The 26,571-nt window shown below is 42.6% G+C and overlaps 2 protein-coding genes across 3 annotated transcripts in view; both read right to left on the bottom strand.

Moving 5' to 3' along the window:
* Window positions 1-26,571, bottom strand: part of FEZ1 (fasciculation and elongation protein zeta 1) — a 431,041-nt gene that overhangs the window by 62,679 nt on the left and 341,791 nt on the right. The window lies entirely within an intron of this gene.
* The window catches only part of ZBTB44 (zinc finger and BTB domain containing 44), a 37,299-nt gene continuing 15,320 nt past the window's right edge, over window positions 4,593-26,571 (bottom strand). Inside the window, exons 2-6 of one of the 2 annotated variants that reach the window (XM_068172171.1) lie at window positions 23,184-24,253; window positions 19,463-19,547; window positions 14,454-14,617; window positions 11,929-12,229; window positions 4,593-9,830 (exon numbers count right to left, since the gene is read on the bottom strand). In XM_068172171.1, the coding sequence (XP_068028272.1) occupies window positions 9,548-9,830; window positions 11,929-12,229; window positions 14,454-14,617; window positions 19,463-19,547; window positions 23,184-24,201 (1,851 nt within the window). In that variant the 5' untranslated portion in view covers window positions 24,202-24,253 and the 3' untranslated portion in view covers window positions 4,593-9,547. The remainder of the gene's footprint in view (window positions 9,831-11,928; window positions 12,230-14,453; window positions 14,618-19,462; window positions 19,548-23,183; window positions 24,254-26,571) is intronic. The other variant, XM_068172172.1, reaches the window with a different exon arrangement.

The raw sequence follows: 26,571 nt of genomic DNA on the forward strand, positions 1-26,571 counted from the left end.
TGTGCACCCCGCTAATACACAGGCTATAAAATAAACTCTGCTGAGTCAGAGAAGCTACTGGCAAAAGTAAAGTTCACAAAATGGGTTTGCTCTTAAGGAGCAATTTAAATTTCTGGCAAGGCAGACTATTTAAATGCTTCAGTGGCTGGAATTGTAATTTACCTTGCTCTTCCAAAACCAATGGACTGTTTCCATGCAATGATGGAGTATCAAACCCCATGGGATCATTTCTCCTTGTGTGTGTCTCTTCACCCAAACACACAGAATTGCTCCTGGAATTGAGAGTCAGCTCCTCCAAACTCCTCTCGCTGTCCTTGCTCCTCCTGAGCGCTCCTGATCATCCCCTTTGACCCAGGGGTGTGCTCGCCTGGGAGGGAGGCTCCTCCCTGCCCCCAGAGAATTTAAATGATCCATTTTACCACTCATTTTCTGTCTTGCTAAAGGCACAAATGCCAGGGCCATACTCCCAGATCTCTTGGGCCCAAGGTAGTCTGAAAGCCATTCTGCACTGCAGACAGAAATGCATCAAGCCAACAAATAATTAAGGACTTTATTTTGACATCAGTGAATTGTACCCAATACTTACTCCAGTTATGTTCCTTCATACTTAAAAGCAATCTGTTTGTAGCTGACATTGTTTTTTCTTTAAAAAAAGTCTAGACAACGCCAAATTCTACGAAGAGAAAAAGTGAAAGAGAAAAATATACTGAAGTACCAATATAATGAAGTATCAATGCTCACTCCCTCCTAAAAAAAAAAAACCCTTCAAGACCAGAAAATATATCTGCTTCTTACAGTATCTTGTCTGTAAGTCGTGCCTCCCTGGGGAGGAGAAGTTTGTTTAGAGATGGGCATGGGATGGCAGGAAACCACATCTCTCATTTCCACTCCAAAATCAAGAGAAGCTTGTAAGGGCTAAACCAGAGCAAAGGAAGCTTCTTGCTGGAGGTCTGAGCTTGTAACCCATTTCATCTGAGCATTACCCAAGGGACAGCAGTACCAGCTGTTCCTGTGGGGAAGCAGCAAGGAAGGAGCTGGTCAACTGATGTTTCCACATGGTCACTGCTCAAAATTCCTTCTGGATGAGCACACATGGATTGCTGCTGTTCAGGGGAACAGGCAGCACTCAGTGAGAAGAAACTGTCACCTTCTGAGTGCTGGGAGCTTTGCAAAGCACAGATTTCAAGCACCTAGGGAGGCATAGGGGAGACTGGGAATGTAGTTTAGCCAGATGCATTCTTAAAGACACTCCCATAGGAATCCAGTGGTGTTTGAAATGAGAGGGGTGTGTGTCCAAGCCAGGGCACAGCTACTCAACACAGTTACATTTAATTCATTAACTTCATAATTTGGATAGAGGAGTTCAAACTTCAACAGTGAGGTAAAGGTTCAAGTGAGATACACAAATAGATGCCCTGTGAGTTGCTCTCTTATCTTCAGCTGAGACCTTGTGACTGAGACAAAGGCAGCTCATGCTCAAAGGCAATTAACTCAAGCCCTTAGAGTGGTTTTCAAACACACAGATCTCACTCTGGTGTTTGTGGCCTATTTCTCAAGGATTTGTGAAAGGCAGCTAAGGAAATCAGGGCTACTCTCAGTGAATCTGAATCACAGAATCACAAGGTTGGAAGAGACCCTCAAGATCATCAAGTCCAACCTGTTCCCTGACACCTCAACTAAACCATGGCACCGAGTGCCACATCCAGTCTTTTTTTAAACACATCCAGGGATGAATCTGGTATTCAAGCATGCTTGTGTGCTCTGAAAAACTGTTAACAGACCCCAAACTCCACAAGGCCTGCACCCCAATCTCTGGGCTGTAAGAAAGGCTCTGCCATGGACACACCTCCCTTGCTCTGCATGCTCAGGTCTCACAGCAACCTCGGCTCTCACAGTGGTGAAGTTACCTCACTACTCTGGAGGTGCAGCTTATGGAAAGCACTTTATGCATAACCCAAGCCAGGTTTCTCTCAGCAGCTTCGTTTTCCTGGGGATATCCCCTGGGTAGGAGTGGTGCAGTCAGCCCTGGGAGAACTCCTGTCCCTGCTCTGCCACATTCTCATTAGCTGAGTTTGGTCTTAGCTCAGAGGCTCTCCTCTAAGCAAAAGAAATAATCCTTCATTACTGTCAGGAATAAAATGCTGAGTGCTTTAAAAAAGCCACACAAAAAGCTTCAATAGTGTGCACTTGCTTTGTTAAGGGTGCCTAAAAGATGTTTCACACGAAACATATGGTCATGCTTTGGAAAAATCTGCTCCAGTCACCAGCCCAGGCCTCGCCATCCACCCAGGGGTGCCTGCCCAGCTCTGGGGTGCTGTGTGTGAGTTCACAGCTCCACCATCCACCCAGGGGTGCCTGCCCAGCTCTGGGGTGCTGTGTGTGAATTCACAGCTCCACCATCCACCCAGGGGTGCCTGCCCAGCTCTGGGGTGCTGTGTGTGAATTCACAGCTCCACCATCCACCCAGGGGTGCCTGCCCAGCTCTGGGGTGCTGTGGGTGAGTTCACAGCTCCACCATCCACCCAGGGGTGCCTGCCCAGCTCTGGGGTGCTGTGGGTGAGTTCACAGCTCCACCATCCACCCAGGGGTGCCTGGCCAGCTCTGGGGTGCTGTGTGTGAATTGACAGCTCCACCATCCACCCAGGGGTGCCTGCCCAGCTCTGGGGTGCTGTGTGTGAATTCACAGCTCCCCCATCCACCCAGGGGTGCCTGGCCAGCTCTGGGGTGCTGTGTGTGAATTGACAGCTCCACCATCCACCCAGGGGTGCCTGCCCAGCTCTGGGGTGCTGTGGGTGAGTTCACAGCTCCACCATCCACCCAGGGGTGCCTGCCCAGCTCTGGGGTGCTGTGGGTGAGTTCACAGCTCCCCCATCCACCCAGGGGTGCCTGGCCAGCTCTGGGGTGCTGTGTGTGAATTGACAGCTCCACCATCCACCCAGGGGTGCCTGCCCAGCTCTGGGGTGCTGTGGGTGAGTTCACAGCTCCACCATCCACCCAGGGGTGCCTGGCCAGCTCTGGGGTGCTGTGTGTGAATTCACAGCTCCACCATCCACCCAGGGGTGCCTGGCCAGCTCTGGGGTGCTGTGTGTGAATTCACAGCTCCACCATCCACCCAGGGGTGCCTGCCCAGCTCTGGGGTGCTGTGTGTGAATTCACAGCTCCACCATCCACCCAGGGGTGCCTGGCCAGCTCTGGGGTGCTGTGTGTGAATTGACAGCTCCACCATCCACCCAGGGGTGCCTGCCCAGCTCTGGGGTGCTGTGGGTGAGTTCACAGCTCCACCATCCACCCAGGGGTGCCTGGCCAGCTCTGGGGTGCTGTGTGTGAATTGACAGCTCCACCATCCACCCAGGGGTGCCTGCCCAGCTCTGGGGTGCTGTGTGTGAATTCACAGCTCCCCCATCCACCCAGGGGTGCCTGGCCAGCTCTGGGGTGCTGTGTGTGAATTGACAGCTCCACCATCCACCCAGGGGTGCCTGCCCAGCTCTGGGGTGCTGTGGGTGAGTTCACAGCTCCCCCATCCACCCAGGGGTGCCTGCCCAGCTCTGGGGTGCTGTGTGTGCCTTTGTATTCAGCCAGAATTTACTGCAGACTCCAAATGGGACCTGGCTTCAAAGAACCAAAATTTTTGCTTTCATGGGAGACCCAAGCCTCTGTCATACTGCATGCTCTCCAGGGCCCTAACCAGATGAACTCCCTCTTCCAATTATGTTCTTGGTTCAGACACCTGTCCCTATTCATGCTCCTCAGTGAAAGGAGAACTTGGGATTTAAAAACTCTCAAGCCCTAGCCACGGTTCATGGTGGCTCCAGCTACTCTGCACCAGGGAGTGCTTTTCCATTTCGTGTCTCACTCCCGTGTCAGACACTGAACACAGTTTGGCAGCTGGTGTATAAATCACCCCAGCCTGCTTGTTACTGAGCTGGGGTAGGGCAGAGTTACCTCCTCAGCCCAGCACTTACCAACCTGCCATTCTCCCAAGTTATGTGCAGATCCAGCCGGGATTGCAGCTCACTCACACGGGTGGGTCTGTAGGAGGAAAGTGATTTTGATTGCACGGGCTGCAGAAACAGCAGAGCTGGATTTTAAGTCCCACACTCTGGGCTGTTTCACCACTACTTTGAAGCTCCCAGCTGCCACTACGACGACTGCCTACTGTACTTTTTAAACACCTTCTGCTTTGGCTAATTTGATTAGGCTCCCCCTTGGCTTTCCATCAACATCACCCCGTGGAAAGCTGGCCCCACCAATTTGCAGAATGAGGTCTAAAGAGAACATGAACAGAAGGCAATCTAATATACAAAGGAAAATGAAACAGAAATGTGTACTTTATTCTTAGTACTCTTTACTCATGTAACTTCTCCAACCATTTATTAATGTTCATTTTGTTTTAAACTACCTTTCTCCCAGTGACAGCTTCAGCACCAGCAAGTTCTCCTCATATCAGCTATTTTGGGACTAGTTATAAGCAAAGCTCTAAGAAAATATAGCTCAAGGGACAGAGTTGCACCTTCTCACTGAAGGTCCAAGTTACTCTGTTGTACTGCAAGGCAAACACTGGCAGAGTTAAATAACGACACAAAGCAAAGATATACTCCATAAAACATTAATATTTTAATGAAAAATCTTAGCTTCATATTTCTATCCAAAGACACTCAAAACTAGTTTTTCTCCCCCCTTAATTTTGACCTATAATGGGACCAGTTTGGAGATTTTTTTTTTTTATTTTGGAACTTTTTTTTTAAAGATTAAACAACCAGGCTAGCAAAAAGGTACCCAATACATACTTTTCTTATATCAAACAAGCTAGTATTTCAATACAATGTAACTATACAGAATATATACATTACACGTATGATCACAAAGCAAACACTACAGGCTCAGAACAGATTTGAAAAAACATGATATTCACATTGATTACAATAACTCTAAAAATGATTGTAACGTTGAAACGGCACTTAGTTTACAAAAAAAGTCACAAAAATATATATAGCCACCAAGAACTATGGTTCCTGAAAAATACTAATAGCCAGATAGTATTATATAAAATGTGAAGTGTATTTAAACATCGTATACATTAAAAAACAAAACCAAAACCCAAAACCAATTCTGTTAGGTCAATAAACATGCCAAGTAATCTAGCTGTGGCCAGCATCAACAAGAGAAGCTGTACTGTGGATGAGATGATGACTGGATATACGGCTGGTGACTGAAGACTGGCACAGTTAAGGGGGTTTCACTGTTACTAAAATGCACAAAGAAGCCCAACAATAATTTAATTCACATTTTTTTTCCCCTCCAGCTTCCACTTTTCCCTCTTCAGGGTTTCACCATGGGGCAGCACCTCGAGTGAAGGCACTGCAGGAACAGAGCAAGGAAGCTGTCCAAGGACTCGGTGTAGCCAGGGTTACAGGTCAGAATATCGAAAGCATGCATCAGCTAAATGAATGGTGAAACAAAATCCCTCTTCTGGGGACTTCAGCAACCCTCAGGAAGACTGTAGGTACAGTTGCCACACAGGCTGGCAGCACCAGATTCCACTTTTTTTTTTTTTTTTTTTTAGTGCAACCAGATTTGTAGCTGAGACCTGTGGGACACGGAGTTACTGCGCTAGCACACACGGAGTGAACGAAATCCAGAGCAGTAAGTACTGTTGCACTAAAAAAATTCACATTTGTTTCTTTTATGGTACATTTCCTCAAATACTTGGAACCCACTCTATTTACCAGGTACCTCTGATGTGGCTGAGGTACTGTCTGGCCTTGAACCCTCTTACCTGCCATCACGATGCTATGGGATTTATTATGCCTACAGTTGGAGATGAGAACCCTCCAAAACAGGATTTCACCTTGTGAGCAAAACTCGAACGTAACCGGCCTGAATGAAAATCAGCTATTTTCCATATCCTGATGGTGTGGAAGTTGCAATGGATGCAGGAGCAGCAGGTGCTCCTCCATCTGAATTCTCTCATCCCTGCAGGGTGCACAAAGCTCCCGTTGGATTTGCATATAAAATGCTTCCTGGTTTGTCTCAGAGAGAGACCAGCACTCACCTCAGCGCTGCCACACCCTGGGCTGCAGGGTGGAACCAGCGACCAAGAAGTGCCTGAAGCCCTCATATAAAAACCTTAAACCATAGCTTAAAAACAATAAAATTTCATCCCGCAGGGGACATATAGGGATCATAGTCTTATAAAATATATTTGACTGCATTGGCAGCTATTACTTTTTTAAAAAGTTTAAATTCACATCTTTTAGACTCAGAATCCATGTGAACCCAGAACCATTTTCAATAACCGAGTCTACTGATCTCTCAGTATGAGAGACTTGACCGTGGTCTCTGCGAGCCTGACAACTGAACTCCAGCTGTGGGAAACACCACTTGGGCTCACTCTGCTCGGAGCAGGAGGGTTGAACCACATCCACCCTGACCCTTGGCAAGCAGACACAGAAATGCATACTAAATAATGTATTTTTTGTGGGGGGAGGAAAAAAAAAACCAACAAAGAAGAAATAAGAAAATGCAGCCCAGAATTCAAAACCCTCTGATAAGGTACTGAAAGAAATTTATGCTTTAGGCTTAATCCCAAGTGTAGTTTAAGGCAAGTTTTTTCTATTTTAGTTATCTCTCTTGCTCTGTTTGGAATCCAAGCACATTAGCAACATAAATTGTTTTAAGATGTCCTGTGTTTTCACATCGCTCTTGTGAAGAACACCAGCATTTCGAAGAACTGAACAGTTCCAACAAGTTAGAGAGGAGAAATAAAATGGTGTTTGCATTTAAACTGTATTCATTTTTATGGAGAAAAGAGATATTAACAAGAAACAATTACAGACAGGAAAATTAACAAGTAAACCCAACCCTAAACCAACCAAAAAAATTCCTCCAAGAACTCTATTTTTCCTCCAGTTGAACCAGACTGAAAACTGAGAACTAAATTAAGATGTTACCCAGAGATTAGGAGGCTGAAAAGATCATGTGTAACACACAATGCAATGAATAATGAACCCCAGGCCTTGCCTTGTACCTCGGTCTTAATGATCCTTGTTTCTTTTCAAGGAAGAACAGATCAGAGCTATAAAGTCTTTGTAACTTTCCCCTTTCTCTTTGGTATTCTGAAAGCAATTTGCCTTCTGACTCAAAATTTTAAGTCTTAAAAATCCAATATCCAGATATGTCTGTGGTGTATTTGTACCTTCTCACCAATGAACTCTTTAGCAAAATACTTCAGGGATGAAAATGATCAGATCCTAATGATCAGATTATGTCCTCCACCTCATACCCAACCACCTTTGATTATTACATCTCTGCAGTCAGGAAATGTGGTTTGGGTGAAGCACTTTTCAGAACACGAATCACAAAGGACTCTCATTTACCTGTATAACACGTCAGGAAAAAGAGAAAATGCTGGATTTGAGCTCAGTGTTGTAGCCCTCTAGTTCAGAATAAAGCTCAGCAAAAGGCATTGTCTTGTCTCACTGGCTTCTCAGAGAAATCAGAAGTGGAAGAGAAATGGTCTCTGAATTCAGCTCATCAGCAGGCACCGGGCTATTTCACAGTACAGCAGCCCAGAAAAAGCATTTCTCCTTCAAGCCCTTTTAAGAAGCCTCACAAAGGTAGATATAATCAAGACTGAATTGCAGCACAGAAGTTCTTTGCAGCATGTTTCTAAAACACCCTTTGGATCTGGTGGAGAAACCTCATTCCAGCAACTTGGGAAGTACTTAAATCCCAACTGTTTTTGCTCTATTTGACTAAAATATGTGGGTTTAACCTAAAAAGAGAAAAATTGTTGAAGTCACTGAAACCCTTTAAACACTTTCCAAAGGTTAATAAACGTTTTGCCTTACAAAAGCTGGCTATTAATAGAAAGAACTCAGTCTCAGAGAGTATCAGAGCTGCCTAGGCTGACGGAATACAAATTGATGTGCAATATAATACGACTTTTGTGTCTTCTGTTTCTTCAGGAGCAACCTTTCTCTGTTGGTTTCATTTCCTCCTCATGTTTGCATAAAACAAACCCAGCCTGAAAACAAAAATTTACAGAAAAGAAGACTCAAAACTAAGGGAGTATATCATGCCTATGGAATATTGAGATCAAGCAATACCTACTCACTCAGCACATCATCTGTAGGCTGTGGGCATTTGGCATCAAACACTGAGTTAACTTCAGAAGCTGTAAGAAATATCACAAATCTCCTAATGCACTTCCTAATTTAGGTTTCAAAGCAGTACTTGAGCCCAAACAGCCTCGACCAAACAAGACTCACTGCTCTGAAAATCCCACACCCTCCATTTGTAGCTTTTTCTAAATATGGAAAAATGAAATTGCAAATATTTCAGTTTATTGCTTGCTTGAGCTGTGTGTGTAGCTGGAGTAATGGCCTTTAATAAACCGAGTTGGCAAAGATTTAAAGTGTTTTGAAACAGGAACAATTCATCATTGCTCTATAGGCTTTTTGTAAACAACCCCCTGTTGGTTGGAAAGTTGTCCTTAGAGAGAATAAATTGCTTGTTTTATCCAAAACAGGCTAGTAAAAATCTCTGAAACTATACATACATGTGTATAAACAAAAAAAATGTGCAATAATGCACAAAAGAGCTTATTTTTTCCGATCTGTAAACTCCCTCTAGCTAGCTCTCAGATTAGTAAAAATACAGAGTGTATGCGACGGGGCAATGATCAGAACTGCAAATAATCTGGCTGTGGTTTAAGAATTTCAGTTTGGGAAAAGCCTTCATTTTCCTTTGTGGTTCCCCAGCTACAGACAGGTACAGTCAGGAGGTATTTGTCAGGCTTGCATGGCTAAACACTTTTCCATCATTCCCAGTTCCTGGAGTACCTTTAGACTTTCCATGCCTAGCCTCAGCTGGGCAGATCTGTTTAGGCTATTTGATCAAGAAGTTTCTACAAGGACTGGAAGAGAAGAAGTAGGAATACCTGGCATTCATCTGGGCTGGACAGGGATCGTGTGTTTTGAAGAAGTGTGTGACTGTTCCTTTCAAAACCGCTCACCATTTCCAAGCACAGGGCACAGTAAGGGCTTTGAAAAACAGCAGGCACATATAGGAAATGTCACTTCTTTATGCAGAAGATTAAAGCATCCACTCAAAACTAGTCAAAACTGTTCAATCACGGTTTCCAATGCATCCTTTTGTTTATCATTTGAAAAAGGTTTCCTCTGATTTCTTTCCCTTAAGCAGAGGGCCTGCAGAAGCAAGAGAAACTGAATGAGCTGCTCTAACTGTGGAAGTAGGAATAGTTAAAGTGATCTGAATCAGTTGCTCTTCTTTACAAGTACATCCCAGCTTCCATGATGTTCTGACAAGATCTTTTTTTGTGCAATCAGTCTTAAATATTTTCACAGAAGTGATCATTCAGTCATGAAAAATAATGTAACATCTGTCGCAGTTTTCAGTTTAAAGCGTAGCTTACAAAGTAAAAAGGGGAAAATCTCCCCACTTTTCGTTTAAAAAAATTAAATTAAAATGTACAGGACCAAACACAGGCACTTTCCAAAGAACAAAAATGAAACCAAACCATGAATTATTCGATAGTAATAGATGACAGCTCCGGTTTCGGAGGGTCACCCGCGGCTGCCTCAGCAGTGGTGTTAGTCTTTGGCTGCTCTGGCACATCTTCTTCCTTCTCTGCCAACCCACCCAGAGACCCCAAGGGGAAAGTGCTTTCACAATTCTGAGTTGACGACACCTGTGAAATGACAGGCATTTGGACAGAAGAGTTGCTTTCAAAGCCATGCTCCCCTAGCTCATACTGCCCGAGGGTCTCCTCTTGCTCCTGGTTTAAGTAGTCCGGTACTAGGAAGTCACTGGAAGAGGGTAAAGGACAGAAGAGAAATGTCATTTCTCACACCATGGTATCAGCTCCATCACACATCTACACACTGCATTGACAGAGAACAAAGGTACTCATTTCACACTGGCCAAGATCATGGCACGGACATACTCCACTAAGCACCATAACCTGGTTCTCATTTCCACACACACAGAATTTACTCAGTGGCATCTATTTCACATCCGTATTTCCTACACAGCAACTTCTTATTATTAGATGGTATCACCTTGATGAGAATGAAAGCTAATGTCTGGAACACAGTTGGCACTGAACACCTCATTGAAAAAAAGGGAACACTCAGGCTTTAAAAATAGAAACAAAAATGAGTTCAGCACTGGCAAAATGTGGCCCTCGCCATGTGTGAGGTACAACATCCCCCAGAGCAGCAGCAAGACTTCCCTCCAAGTGGGCAGGCTGGAACCAGAGGCACCAGGTGAGGCAGCTGAAGGCAGAGGGAGCTGCCAGCTGCAGTGGGGGTGTGATCCTGACACGTATCATGCTCCTGAGAAAAGTATGGAATTGCATTTCCTTCCCCTTTTAATCCTTTCCGGACAATGCTTCTGCTATGCACTCTTAACAGCTGAGGCCGGAGTGGATCCAAAGAAAACCTACCAAATGCTCCAGTTGTATTTTCAGAGCATGAGGACATAATGGAAATAAATTTCTTTGCAAGTTTTCAGCACCAGACATGAAGTTTGTACTTGAGACAAGTATATACATATATCACATATATGCATGTTTGCATGCTTTGGTTCACCTGGCAATGCCTCAGTTAAAAGAAATCCTTAAATGACAGAAGCATTCACTGCTCCAACACAAACTCACAGCCAGCTCTGCTAAACCTCGTGTTTGTCAAACCAGACTGAAGGAAGGGCTACAGGCAACAAAAAATCACACCCTTTAATGACTTTAATTTGCTGACAACAATGCAGTGCTTACCACAACCAGGGCATCACCCTGCAGAGTTTTCACTCCAGTTTTGGCACAAGAGCCAAGAACGAGAACTGTGTAAGCCCACAGATATGAAGCACTTGTAGTTTTAAACAATATTCTGCTGAAAGAACAGCAACTGGCTTTCCTGCTTTGTTTTTCAATCTTTTTCGTCCTACGTCACTTCTGAGTTCATCAAATACAACAAAATACTCAAATGTTTTTTATGGGAAGAAGAATAATGTCTGGAAATCAGGAGGGGTGGGATTGTGATGTTGTAACATTCAGAACACGTCTTTTGCATTGCTGAAAGCAGATGACTTACACACAACAAGCTCCACTCTCTCTACAGATTTAAGAGCTGGAAGACCTTCCTGTCTTCAATTTCTCTCATCCAACTTTTGTATTTTCTATCTCAAATTCCAACAATTATATTTATATCAATGAGAGAACACAGTGCTCATCTGATACCTCAGAACTATTTTAATAGTCTTTAGCAGTGCATTTGTGAGATATGCCAAGTCTTTTGTGCCCTGATAAAAAATGTCCAAGTGGCCCTTACTATTTCCAAACCTATTAGTCTAATCATTTAGTAATGTTATCTAGAAAATGAGAAAGGAGAAGGTCTGGAGTCATGCAATCTTTCCACAGTGTTAAGCAAGCACTTAAAATGAAGTAGGAAGTCTGTGCCCTATGAAAGTGAACAGGCTATGTACAAGATTTTGAAAAGCAAATCAATATCAAATCACAGATACTGTAAGACAGAACACTATGGCTTCACACCATTGGCCTGGCCATAGGTACTACTGAAAAGAGAAATTAAGTAAGCCAGAACCAGCCTCTGCATATCACTGGATTCTTCAGTAGCCTCCTATACAGCTCCCATGCTGTAAGACAGATCAGATACAACAGAGAGTGGAGCAGGAATCAATCTGACTGGAATTAGCTGGCAACCTGATGAGAGGCACAGCAGGCTGCCCTGAAAGCAGGAAATGATGATCTAAGGAGAGGAAAAAAAAAAAGAAAAAAAGAAAAAAGGAAAAAAAAGAAGAAAAAGGAAAAAAAAAAGAAAAAAAAGAAAAAAAAAAAGAAAAAAAAGAAAAAAGCAAGTTTCCCTGTTAGGTTTTTGCTGTGCACCTCACCTGCTCTGGAAGTAGTTTGCTAGCTCTGACGCTTCATGGTTCAAGCTCCTCAGGTGAACGATTAAATTTCCAGAGTTGGTGAACATGGCGCCGCATGTTTTGCACTCGTAAATCCGAGGCTTGCGGATAATGTGCCGGGAAACCCGCATGTGGTGTTTATATTCCCCGAAGGAAGTGAAAGTGGCACTACATATCTGGCACCGGAAACAGCGTTTACCTTCGTGCTTCAGGCGATGCATCTTGAGCGAGTAAGCTCGGGTGAACTTTTTCCCACAGCGGTCACACTGAAAGGGTTTAATGCCTGTGGAAGAGAGAGCAAACACGTTCACCTTGTGTGAGCACAGGGCAGGGCAGAATCCTCCCACAGTGCTACAGCACACGGACAGCACTGGAGGTGGTCACAGCAAAGCCCTGCTGGAGGAAGAGCTTCGCTGTTAACTTTAAAAAGGCAGAAACAATTAGAGCAGAGCTGCACCCCCTCAGTAACAAGCTCCAGGAAATCTCATGGCTGTGACCTGTCCCGAGGCTCCTTCCCCACGGTTTAAAAGAGCACAAGCTCCCGTGGATTAAAGATCCCCAGGCACAGCCAACAAGGACCTGATGCTGCAGTCATCTCCAGCGCCTTTGAACTCCTTTGATCTCGGCAGATTCTTGTGCCAGACTGGTTCCCAACAATGCAATTATCAGCCTACCCTTAATTGCAATGTTTTTTTCTGGCTGCCTTTGGCCTCGGAGAAGTGTTCTGGCAAGGGGACTGTGTGCACAGGGCCGCCCCTGTAATGCAGCAGGAGTGGTGATAAAAGGGGCAGTAGGAGCCTTTATATTGCGTGGGAACCTTGTTGTACAAGAATTTTCGGCAACTTTGCATGACAGACAGCTTTCTAAGACAGTAGAGCTTCATGCCTCTCATTTTTTCTGGTATAATTTAGAAATTCAGTTCCTAGCTCATTTTTCATTTCTTACCCTGAAACATGCAAGCTCTGCAACATGTTGCAGTGGCTGAGTGTGTAATCACACAAACCTAACTATTACAAGATAAAAGTCTGAGACACCAAAACCTTAGGATTTAATAAAAAGTCTGAACTCCAGAAAGTGGGAAAATCTAAACATGCGGCTAAGAATTTGGAATATGGAGCTCTATTCATAATAGGGCTGTCAAGGAATAAAAAAGATTTTTTCAAAAGGCTGAATGTGCATCAGCCCTGGCTGTTAATTCCCCCAGTCTTTCACTCTGCTTTCCTTACTTTCAAAGCAGGAGGTGAACTTTTAATTGAGGGCTTTTAGACAGAGAAAGCTGTAGTTAAGGTTACACTGAAACGCCCTGTTAAGCATGTGAAAACAAGTTAATAAACTGGAATATGGTCTAGTGGAGCTCAAACTTTTCATGCCTTCCTACTGTCCAAGGGCACCTATTTCCTCTGGTAGATTGAGGGAAATCTCTTTAGCCATTTTACTCATGTGAAAACACTTTCAACATTTACAAGCTTTGAGAGTTCTTTTGCATGTTAATTATTCTAAACCAGCTATTCAAAGCTCTCCCAACTTTACCCAAGGGGTGTCAGTTGATAGGTGGACCAGAGATGCTTTGCTGTCAGATTTTAACAGGCTCAGGATCATTTTGGACCTGATATGCCCAAAGAATTTGCTTTTTCAAGTATTAAACACGTATCTGGTTATTTTGCTTGAAAAGATTCGACAAATAATTGTTGACAGGGAAAAAATTACAAAATACCAGAGCAACCTTGTCAGCTGTGGCTGCTCTGTCCCAGAATGGTTCAGCCTCTGTGTGCAGGTAAGAGCCAGACTCAAACCAGGAGATGCTAAACCAAGAGACTTAGTGCCCAAGTGCAATAACCCTTCAATATTCCCTTTATTCCCTCAAATGTTAATGTTGTTACCACATAATGCTGACAAGTCTTGAAAACACCAATAGCAAAGATGTTGGGGAGTTCATGCTTGGTTAGAAACTAAAATGAATTTGGGGACCAAAGCCCAGAGGAGGCATTCACATAAACCTTTGGCTGCCTGTGCTACCTGCAGGAGCTAAAATTGATAATCAAACCAATTCAGTTGTCCTGCAGTCCTTCCAAAAAGTCTGAGATCCAAAGGCATACAACCTTCTTCAATGCAAGGACATAGATAGACAGTATTTTCCTATGGCTGCAAGTCTCCTCTGAAACACAGCAGAGAATTCCAATATGGCAGAGGAAGAATTTCAATCTACTTCTTCAGTGCAATAAATGGGCCAAGTATACTTTATTTCATCTCAGATCTTTTTCAGGAAAATTACTTATCCTGATGAGTTCCAGGCAATCAGGTTTTTTCAGTCCACACAAATACTAACCATCCACAAGCACAACTCTCAGTCAGGGATCAAAACAAGCATTCAACAAGACAAACCTCTACCCAGTCTTTCTGAAATGAACTCTCAAGCACTTGGCAGGTGAGTGAAAAAGCTGCATTATTCCAATTGCTGCAGAGCGAGGCTGAGAGTCAGGAATTTGGGGAACAGGGGTGTTTCTTACCTGAGTGGATAAGCATGTGTTGTTTTAGGTTCTGGATGCGAGTGAAGCGCACCCCGCACGTGGGACACTGAAAGGGTCTGTCGGGACCGTTTGGGCTGGGTCTCTCTGTGCTGCTGGTGGAAGGAGCAATGTAGAGTTGGTAGGGATACTGAACGTTCTCCAGACTACAAAGAAAAAAGGCACTCATTTATAAAACAAGCCAGATAAATGACCCAAGAAGCCTCGACTGTGAAAATCTGAACCTTGAGGGCTTTTGTGTGAGAAGAAAGAGACTGGCATGTCACATTTCTGCTGAAATTTCATTTATTCTGGAAATCTCAGGGTCTGTAGCATTGTGTCTGATCTGCACCTCAAGTCTTCCAGTCACTGACTCTGCACATCTGAGCACACCCAGGGAATAAGCTCAGAATTCTGTTTCTTTGAGCAACAGGCCTGAGCACAACTGCAAACTGAACATTATTTTCCAGGCATGGGCATTTTCTCCAGCACATCGATGACTTGCAATCACTAAACAGTCCCTGAGGAAGAGTTTATATAGCTGAGCAAATGAAAAGCAAAGGAGCATTTTGCAGCTCCAGTGATATTTACAAATGAAATTAAAGCCAATTAATTTTTCATCTCAATCCAAGTTCCATCAACAAATACTAGTATCTACAAGTGCACATATCTAAGTTTAAAATATTAATCTAATGAAGCAATACTTGCTCCTTGTCTGATTCAAAGAGCTCCACAAGCAGAGCTCCACTGCTGTGTTTAAAGAACAGCACTTGGACTGCAATGAGGAACAATTTAACTTTCAAAGTAATTTATTTAAAACTGACTAATTGCTCCTCCATAGCCTCCAGCTGCAAACTGTTTAAGGGAACTATAGTGCTCTAATCCAAGTCCTCTGGCAAGGAACTTGCTAAAGGGCACAGTGAAATAAGAACAAATCTGCTGGTACAGACATGGGAAAAACAGGGTTTGTACTTACCTGGGGTTTCCCTTCCCTGAGCATTAAGGTCTAGTTTTGGTGAAATAATCATTTCACCTGCTCCCAGCCTGCTGAAAGATCAGCCATCACTGGCAGCAGGGAACTGTTCTGACCCTCATTGTTCATTCCATGGCCAGCACATTGCAACTTTAGCTTTACTAAACTGAAATGTCTGAAATGTCCTGAGAAAAGATGCAATGGTATCTCCTCACAGTCAGAAAGTTTTCCTAACTGAGGAAATCCTTCTGCTGCTCTGCTTCCCCCTCAAGCCCAGAGGGCTGGCTTCAGGGTTATGCTGGATTTGGGGATTTCTAACACTCACACAAATGAAATTGCACAAATACATTTTCCTAGACATTATACAAAAAATTCACAAAGCAGTTCAGCACAGGAGGGCAAGAACTAGGATCTTCTCTTTAAAATCAACACTTAAACTGTCTTTACTCTGGAAAAGGATGTCACTACAACTGTGAAGACAGGGGGTATCTGAATTCTGAGTGCAGAATTCTCAGCAGCAAAAGTTCCAGCTGTAAAATTTATCTGGAGAGAGAGCACCAGGTATCTCTTGATACACACAAGATTAAAGAGTTTCCTGTAGGAGCTTAGTTATCATTCAGTCTGTAAAACCCTAAAGATTTCTGTCTCACATGGCACTGGAGGAAAATTTGCACTAAAGAAGACATTTTCGTGTCCTTGACTTTTTATACACAGGAGGGTACCAAAGCTGTGGAAAACAGAGATGCTGACAGACTTGATGATCTGTGATACAGGGAATATTTGCAAGAGCAAAGTCACTAGCTCCTGTTCTGGGCCTGGCAGAATGGAGCTCTTTGCCATTTTGGGGTCTAAAAAATGCAAACTGAGACTTTTTGAAACAAGTGAGAGTATTTTAAACATAGGTTCTGATTTTTCTTACCAAATTCCTGACCAACTCTGGCATTCCACTTCCTTTTTTATACATATAGTGTGCTCAAATAAGAATAACATTTGGGTTTTGTGACAACAAAGAATTTCATCTTCTACTGACATGTTCCTTAGGTCCTGCCTCCCTCACTCCTGCTTAGGGGACTGTGAGGAGGCATGGGCACGTTGTGCTCCTGGAGCTTTCTCAGGAGACACTCAAAGTAGGGCAGCAATCAGAAGCCAGAGCTCTCCTTTGTTTCCAGCTCTCTCGGGCTTGCTCACCCTCCATGCCTGTGCTGCTGCCACCTCCTCCACTGGAGAAGTGCTATGGGCACAGCTCCATAGAAGAAATTGAAAATAAAGTCTGGTTCTTTAATTCACCCATCTTTCATGATGAGGAGGGCTGATCAAAGCAGATCCAGTGGGAATCAGGAGGCTCTCCAGCTATCAGTGCCTGGCTTGTCTTTTCCCATGCTCACACTGCCAGCAGGGTGAAATACCTATTTGGTGACATAACTTAGCACCATGAAGAGATTATATTTGAAACACTATTAGATTTTCTCTCCCCTGCTTCTTTTTCCCCCACATTTACTTAATTTTTCACGACTTGCCATTTGTGATCAATATGGCATTTAACAGTTGAGATTTGACATCTCCAGGAACTTCTGTACCAGCTACACAGAGAGAGAGGTTTCAAATGTTTTCACTGAAATATCCTACTTGCACTTTTTCTTCTTTTCACCCTGAGATTATTTACATATTTATCTATGCAGAACTAAACGCTGACAAACATGAATGCCAAAATGCCAGTGAACCTAGAAATGGTAGTTATTTGCAAATAACTATTATTTTAGAGTGGAGGTTCTCATTCTATTGGATCAGAGAAACCTTTTTTAACTTTTATAACTGAGCAACTCCTTTTTAAGTGCAGCCACAAACTGATACAGAGACTAACTGTAAAAGGAGGCAAGATTAGAAAAGTGTGTAACAATCCAAATGTGAAATACCAGAGAAAGAATAGATCAGACTTCACTGGAACAGTAATTTTAATACTTAACAGACTCGTGTGTGCCTATTAAGCTGACAACAATTACATGTGACCTACTGTTTATGAAACACTGATTATGCAGGAGGCCAAATTAATGATGTTAATTATTTAAGACAGAAACTCAAGAGACAGGACATCTTAGTTTTTGAAATGTTTATGATTCTTCCCACAGTGACACCGATGTAACATTGAGAGACCTTTAGAGGGACTAGTCTTTTGCTTTGTTTTAGAAATAGAAATGTAATATATGCTTATTACAATATACATTTTTCAATATTAATTTGCACACAACTGATTTTGATATTTTGAGAATTTCTAGTAACAAAGAAATGTACAATATGGAGTTAAAGGTGCATGAAACATTCACACAGTTTGGGAGGGAAATTTTCTCCATCTGTACAATGTATTGATTGGTTTTTTTTTTTTCTGATTCGGCTAGAGAAACATGTTTTACTTTATTCAGAATTCTTATGCCCCTAAAACTGTGCCCAAACTGCTGCACAGTTAACAGCAGGCCAGATTTAATGGCTGCTGTGCCCATCTCATGCTTGAAATGAGTATTTAAGTAATGCTTGAAGGGCTGTCCCAGTGTATTTGAATGCACTGCAAAGACAAATACACACAAACACCCCTGAAAGGAAGCTGCTCAGGTCTTGGAAGCAACGTTTTACACATTTACCTGGTTCTTGGAATCAGAAAATTCTTGATACTTTCATTTGAATTTATAAGATAAATCACTTGGTAGTTCTGGAATCTAAAATCTCCATGACTCTTAGTTCAGTTGTAGCTATCGAAACAAGGTGCAAATTCTAGTTCATTTTGCTGATACTTCTGTCACTCTGAGACTAATCATTTTCAAATTGGGGCATAAACTAAGGTAAATATTCTTTCCTTCTCTGCATGTAAGAGATCTTTTAGTGGGAATTTTCAGTATGTTTAAAGAATTTTTTATCTTTTGAATCTTCTAGGCAGTTTGTGCTGAAGCGCTGCAGTTTTATAGGAAATTTCTGAAATAATCCACTGTTGAAAATATGCGTGCCACTTGACTTCAGAATTACAGGTTTAAAAGCCTGGATTAGTTCAAGTGCAACATGTGCTCCTACTATTAATTCAACCCTTAAGTGCTGAGTGTTATTTTTATACTCAGCTTTGTTAGCAGATAGATAATATCTTCCATGTCATCCAAAAAGTCTTATCTAAGCAGTTATTTTCCCTTTTTCAGGGAAGTGGGACAGATTTTAGATGGAAATGACAGGAAAGATTTTATGAGCTATGAAAATGCAGCTCTTGGTTATTATCTCTATAGGGAGCTTCTCTTGACACAATTTCTGGAACAACTTCCAAAGGTTCATGCTTCTTCCTCAGACCCACTTGTCTTACAAACCCCTGCAAAACCAGTTTGGAAAAACATGCTGAGAGAGGGGAGAGCTAAGAACTGGAAATCAGAGCAGCTGAGAGCAGCCCTGTGTGCCATGTGTGGGTACCTCACTTGGCTCTAACAGAACCATGATGTCTCTTTGACCAAACAGACCCAGTTTAGTTTGGTTTTCTCTGCCAACCTTCCCTTATAAGGGATTCCTTTAATAAATCACTCAGCTCAGCGCAGTAAAAGCCTGCTAAATATTTACAGCAAGTGCCACACAGCATCTTGGTAAGAAGCTACAGGCAGAAAGCTTGGGGGAAGAGATTTAAGGCTGCTCTGCCTCTCCTGCGGGTTGCAGTAGCGAGGTCTGGTGAAGTCAGGGCTAGGTCCTTGTTTTCAGTTTGTTGCTTTAGCATGCATGTTTCACATAGAGGTTTAATTAAAATTTATTAATACAAAGCAATGATGAAGAAACAGCAAGAACTTTCTTCACCAGTGCTGCCTGGAAATAGATAGGAAACAAAAAGCAACGAGTAAGCAGATTCTGACTTTCATCACCTACGTTCTTCTAAAGCATCTGCCCCTCCAGGCACTGATTGTACTTTGATCAACACAGAGAACTTGATGTAGGAACAACTAAACATTGTGGGATTAAGGCTGGGGAGGTTAATTACAGCACAGCACTTGGTGCAGAACACTTTGCACACCAGGTTGGTACATACCGATCATCATCGTCTGCATGAGCGTTAGTGCCAGAGGTGCTTTGGAGTGTGGGCAATCCCTCTGTAACCCCCTCATCTATTGAGCCTAGGCAAAGAAAAAAAGGCAGTTGAATGCAAAAAGCTGTTCAAAAAGGGCTGGGGGGCAGGTAAATACACATCAAACTTGCTTTCTCAAATCTCTGATAGACACTGCTTCCTGGGTGATAAGATAATAAAACTGCCTTGGGAAAGTAATTTAGAATACTCAGAAGCAACTTGTTCCAAATCAGCTTCTCTCTGCACAGATTACCCAGTAAATTGACAATTCAATAAAGGGCACACCTGGAAAATGGAAATGTTAAACACAGCCAGTTTTCAAAACACATCCAGTACTAGCACTGTAAAGCAGAAATGTTACATTCACCTAAAGGGACTATTTTGTCAAATTTTCAGGATTTTCTGAGCAAGAAGGAGTTCAAACCTGCTACACTAAATGGCTTTTGTATTCCAAATTTTCCATAAATATATTAATTGATAACATCTTAATTTATTGATAAGCAGCTGAGACAGGAAGAGCCCTCTGGGAAATCAGAAATGCAACACAAAAGAGACCAAACACCTGTTTGTTAGAGAAATGCACAAACAAAACCACTCCAGAGCTCTGCTCAGTTCACCAACGCTGGGGCAAATGTAGCTCAAGGGGCTCGGGGAGCAGAATGTGATGGAAATGCAGCACCAAAACAAGCCCACACTTCATTCACTGATGGGGCTGCTGCTCATCTCTCATCAGCACCAGAGTCTGGTCAAGCAGCCTCTGGATTTCCCCCACTGAATCTGTAGGACACGAGGACAGGTGGGGAAGGAAATTTCTCCCCCTACACCTCCACCTCGAGGACAAGCAAAGCACAGGACAGTGCTACGAGCTGCTCTTGCTGCTGGGGTGAAATAATTCTGCTTTCTAAGAGAGAACAGGAGTAATCTGAATTTGGGGACTCTAAAGCTCACCAGGAAAATCAAGCAGAATTAGGTGTACACTGGCAAATGTCAGAGAAAAGGGAAAACCAAAGAGAAGGAACAAAGATGTGAAAGGTGAAGCAGAAAATGTGCATATTCTGTCAAAAAGAATGAGAGATCTTTCCTGAAGTGAGAGATTCTTGTCTTAATGTGATGCCATGTTATGGGGCCAGTGACAAGAGGAAAACTGCATCTCTGGCAGCTTCACAATTAGCAAAATAAAAATTTTGAATTTTGTTAAGAGGTGACAAACTATACTTGGGAAATTCATCAGCTAAGCAATCTATGAAGTTACAAAAGTTAATACTATTTTGATTTATCCTTATACTTAAATGACTGCTGCCACAAAGGACAGTCTACTGAAAAATAAGCCCAACTGCTCTTAGGTTTAATTTCATGCCTTCTCAAATGCCAAAAGTGCTAATGAGTTATGAGAATATCTTCTCAGACACAGTTGTTTTGTAACCATAATGATTTATTTATCAAGTCCCTGATCCAGATATAATACTTTATAATACCTCTCCTTCCGTATTATAAAGTGCTTCCAAATATAATAAATTGCAAATGAGCAATTCCTAAATTTCCCAAAGAGTGAATAAGAGATTTTTGCAATATCAGAGAGAGGCAAGAATGCTTTTGTAAATGCACTATAAAACACTGAGATAAATATATGCAATTATATGAGGAAAATGTGTTCAGGGGACAAAAAGCTGTACTTTAACATATCTGGCTGCCTCCATTTACTATTCTTACATTACTGCATAAAATAATGCATTTTTGGGAGGTAAAGAGTGCTTTCTAGCTACAAAGTGTGCTGTATCATAACTGTGCTAAAAAGCAAGAACACTGTTTCCCTTTATAGCAAAACATGAATAAAAACCATTCTGAGGATGGTTATTATGCCAAGACCACTAAATATTAATTCAAACATATTCAAAGACAAAGAGCAGATTTGTACTTTAAAGATTTTGCCCTGGCACATTTTCTTCTCTCTGCAGCTGTTTTAAGGCAGAACATGCTGTACTAAGAGCAATGACAGATATTTAAGTTTAAAAATGATAATTCACTAAAGCCTGAGATTCTCTACCCCATGCACACAAAACTACTCATCTGGGGCCTGGAGTTTACACCCAGTTTGTTCTTTAAGCTGCCTTGGTGTGATATTTATTTATATATTTATGATATATATCACTTGGTATGCTATTTTTAACATTCCCTAATCATTAATGCTTCTTGTTCTATTTTGTCTGTGATGATATAATTACTTTGATGAAATAATTTGCATCTCTTATCACACGGCCCTGGCAAAGTCTTTCAGTTCTGACTGCAATGAGTTAACAACTGAATCAAACAAAACCTGTTTTTGAACAAGGACCACTTTTCCTGGTGACTCCACAGCAAACAAATAGCTTCTTTTAGTTTTTAATTTATGCAATATTTTGGCAAACTACATTTAAAGATTTAGAGTTGAACTATAAGACATTAAGTCTGTTCCTCAGCAAAGGTAAACATCCTTGTCTCTAATAAAGAAAACATTTTCATTTGGAAAAAGCACTACAATCTAAAATATCAACATGTGAGCTCTACAAACTGGACAACAATCCAGCAGCAAAGACAGCATAAATGGGAAATACTTTAATTTATTTTTAGTGAATAGCCTGACACTGAATGTGTACTGCAGCTCTGGAGGAGCAGCCTGATCTCACTTTCTCCAGGGATGTCACAGTGTTGCAATGACCAAAGCAAACGAATAATGCAGACTACAAGGCTACAACTCTTTAATGTGTTGTAGTTTATTTAATTCCTTAACGGGGGCAGCCTCTCACATACACATTATTTGAATGAAGCAGAGCAGTGCATTTGCCATTCTTACAGTCTTCAAACAGAACAGGCGTTACTAAAAATCTTTCAGTAAACAAACTCTGCTGAGCATGGCTCAAGCCACTTGAGAGTAAAATAGCTGACTTGGGCAAAAATTTGATAATTAAATTAGAAATATTGCAAAAGCTCTATCTTCTGATTTACTAAAAGCCATTCAATGCATTCTGTGCAGAGGAAAAAAGGGATTGTTCCAGTAACCTTTAAGTATTGGCTCTTAATAAAGAACAGCCTGCTGTAAGATCCCAAGACTGGTTTCAAATTGTCTTTCATGGAAAAAAGATTTCTCTCAGCAACAAGCAGCATTTGAAGAAACAACCTGAGAATCAAATCCCACAGAAATGGAAAGATTCTCAATATTATGACTGTGTGGTTTTATTTTTGTCTGGGGCATTAAGATGACAGTGTTTCACCACTTATTTTGCAAATCCTCTTACAAAGGCTCTCTGTCACGATTATACAAGATTTGATGTCTGATGCAAAGCACTATTCTAACCCTTTGTGGCTGCAGGCACAAGCTTTTCAATTCTGATGCTGCTGCTCAGCTGAGATCGTGCCTTTTGGCACTAATGAAAGCAGAATTAAGTTTCCCCAGTCAGGCAACTAGAAGCAGAAAGGAGTTATCAACCTCTGCTGAATAAAGAGGGCTACCACAGGCTCACCATTCTCAGCTGCCTTCTGCAAAGTTATCTAAAGAACTCCAAGTTTATGTGTAATATTTCAAAAATCAGGGGGAAAAAAGGGAGTTTCACAAAAGTAAAGCATGAAAACCCACGAGGCAGATTTCCTCCAATAAAGTCCCCAGTGCTCACGTGCCAGCTGGGATACGTAACTGCAGAAATGGTCATACCTATAGATGAAGACTGAGGGCTGATCAGGAGATCCTCCTGCACTTGCTCGCTCCCTGGGACCGTCTGCTGGTCACTCAGGGAGCTCTGGGATGCGCTCACAGGCTGCGACACCTCCTCGTGAACCTCCTCGTCACTCAGCCTTTCCACCTTGACTCGCACGTCCTCCTCGATCACCAGGGGAGAACTGGCTTTGGTGCTCTCACAAGTCACATAATCCGCCATCCTCCTGCTGGACTCGGAGGGCCCAGGCATTTCCAAAGTCCTAGAGTTCTCTGCCTGCTTCACCTTTTCTGACTGAAGTCTTCGATCAATTCCAAAAGGAAAAGTCCAGGGAAAAGCTAAGGACGAGTCCACGGGCTGATTTCTGGACTCTGGGTAGGAAGTGGAAGGATTGAGCACTTGTGGGGAGCTGGTTTGTGTGTTACACTTGAGGGGGCTCTCAGGAGACATGACGATGTAGCTTTTGCGCTTTCTCCGAGACTCCCGGCAAACGGGAATGGTTCTTTCCACCACGCTGCACTCGGAGGAGACGGGAGACAGGCTGCCGTCCCGGGAGGTGAAATTGCAGTTTGCACTGTTCTCCTGTCCTGCATCCAGCACCTTCTCCTGCTGGCTGTTGGGTGTATTCCATAAAATGCTGGACTTCATGAATTCCGAGCACGTGCTGGCCACGCTGAACATCTGCATGTAGCTGGCGGCGGCCAGCACGTCGATGATGTTCTCGGTGTTAATGGACAGCGTCGCTGTGTACGCGTACTCCAGGAGGGGGATGAACCCCGTCACCGTCACGTGGTGCAGGTCCAACACGCTCTTGCTCTCGTCCTCTGCTTGGCCAACGAGTTTGGAGCGGAAGAAGTCGCTGCAGGCTGCCAGAACCACCTTGTGTGCCCTGAAGATCTTGTCCTGGACACGGATGGTGATGTCGCAGAAGTGGCCGTCATTCCGGAGCATGTTCAGCTTCCCCAGCATCTCCTGACTGTGAGCAGGGGAGTTATGAGTGAATGTTTTAACACCCATTTTTAGATGGTTCTCTTAGCGTTCTTCCCACATATGACAGATCAAAGGTATCCTGAAATAAAGAGGAAAACTGTCATTTCCATCCCTGAAAGCAAAAGTCAAGCAGATTTGTGACTGTAAGACTCTGTACGAAGAAAATTCATCTGAATCCTCTGAGGCCAGGTCCCTCTAAGATCCGGACTGTGCAAGGGACCAACTCCACAGAAATGCCATTACTTGTAATTTTCATAATCACAGATTAAATTATTTGCAATCTATCCCTACCATCTTCCATACATCTATGTATCTATATTTCCCTACACCTACAGGGTATATCTCTCTCTCTCCACATTCCTGCTATGCCCACTCAAAACCAAATTCCCAACACAGTTCAAAAAAATGTTTCTAATACTTAAAAAAAGGCATTTTTAAAACTGTTATCTGTGTAGAAACCTGTATTTTTATTTTCTTGGCCCAGAAAACCATTGTTCACAGTTCTTAAACCTGACAGACTATTGAAAAGTCAGGTTGAGTCAACAACACGGGTGCAGGAGTAAGCAAATTTCCCAGGGAAGGTATTTAATACCAGAAAAGCTTTAGAGAAACTACAGCATGAATTTTCAGAGGCCAGAGTTCAAACTAGTAAACATAAAACAACAGTTGCCAATAGGTCTGATTTCCTGCTGTAGTGCAGGTATTGATTACCTAAAGCTGCTTTTAACAGTTTTAAATTAGGATCAGAAGTTATTGAAAATTCCTTCACAAACACAATGCAATATAAACCTCAAAGGAAAGTTTAAGTTTAAATCAAATAGACATAAACTGATTTTATGTATGTGATAAATAAAACAAGGAGGGCAATTTCTTTCTCCTGAAAAACACAAACCTGCCTTCTTGGGGACCAGTTCTCTCCATGTGGGAGCAAATGCATGTGTTTTGTGCAAGGTCTTGATGAGAATGGGGTGCTTGACCCCTGGATTTCCCCAAAAATTTCAGAAACATTTCACTGTAAAAGGAACATAAACCACAGTGTTTTACCTGCTTAAGCCCCTTCCAAGCCTTCATGGAAGCTTTCTGTGTTGTACATGCCACATAGAATTAACACGATAGAGAATTATCTCACTGGTTAAACATAACAACATTAGTGTGTTTGATTCATTCCTGGAGTCAGCCAGCTTCTGCACATCATCCTTCTTTCCCTTCCATATAAAAAAAAAATTCCATGCTTGCAAATGGCTCACGTGGAGCTTCACAGAGCAACTGCAAGTGTGGAATAACTTACCCCAAATGTGACACATTGAAACAGCAGCTGTCACAGCCCACCTGGCTCTACAGACATTTACTCTTGGCTGCTTCTTGTTCCTGGGTTTTCACTTTTGATACTCAAACCCTTGCAGACAGAGGAACCCTAACTGTTCAAGAGAACAGATTAACTAACACCTGATAATATATATAAAGTCTGGTGGAAACTGTAAGGGCCATTTGGGTTTAAAATGAAATTTCACACTGGTGCAGAGGAAGAAGTTAAGCACAAGCAAAACACTCCCTTCACTGAAAGAAAACAGATTGACCTCAAGAGGCATCTGAATATCCAGACTCTTTGTTCTCCAGCATGAATCAAATGAAAAACACATTTCATTGATCTCAGACCAACACACTACAGCAAAATCTTGTAACAGCATATTCAGAAATGGCCTTTGGATCCCCTTCCTTCTGAAATCCCGGTCGCTGCAGCTGTTCCTTGGCACATCAGAAGTCCACAAGTACTTCTGTTCAGCAGAAGTACAAGAAGAACAACACATTCACAAGGACTAGCCACGGAGTAATTTGGTATTTAGAAATAGTACCAATAAATACATTGTTATAAACAAGGAGAAAAAACTCAGAGCAATCCTCCCAGTTCTTGCAGGCCCAAAAGACAAACCCATTTTCCTCTCTGTTCTTCTGAACAAGGAATGCTCAGCCCCCAGCCCCAAAGTGAGAGCTCAATTCTGCTGCCCTGCTCTAAACCATTCCTTGTCCTGCTGCCCCCCTCTCACTGCCTCTCCCCTCTTCTGGCTTCCTTCCCTCTTCTCCTTTCATCTTTTGCTTCCTTGACCTTGATCTGGTTACAGAATTCAGAATAAAATAGCGGAAGTCAGTGATGTGCAATAAATTGATTTAAATTTATTACAGGAGCAGTGTTCCTGCCACGAATGTGGGATATTGCTCTGTTAAATCACTTCTGTAAAATGACTTTCACCCTCATTGCACTGACACCTCCATTCAAACAAGTGGCTCCCACCCAGGCCTCCGTGTGAACAAGGAGCATGCAAAAATGCTATTTTCAGGAAAATCCAAAGGGTCGGGCTGAGGAGGAGGAAAAATATCAGTTCCTTACAGTTAATGATG

Source organism: Anomalospiza imberbis, chromosome 24 (assembly GCF_031753505.1).
Source record: "Anomalospiza imberbis isolate Cuckoo-Finch-1a 21T00152 chromosome 24, ASM3175350v1, whole genome shotgun sequence".
Taxonomy (NCBI): Eukaryota; Metazoa; Chordata; class Aves; order Passeriformes; family Viduidae; genus Anomalospiza; species Anomalospiza imberbis.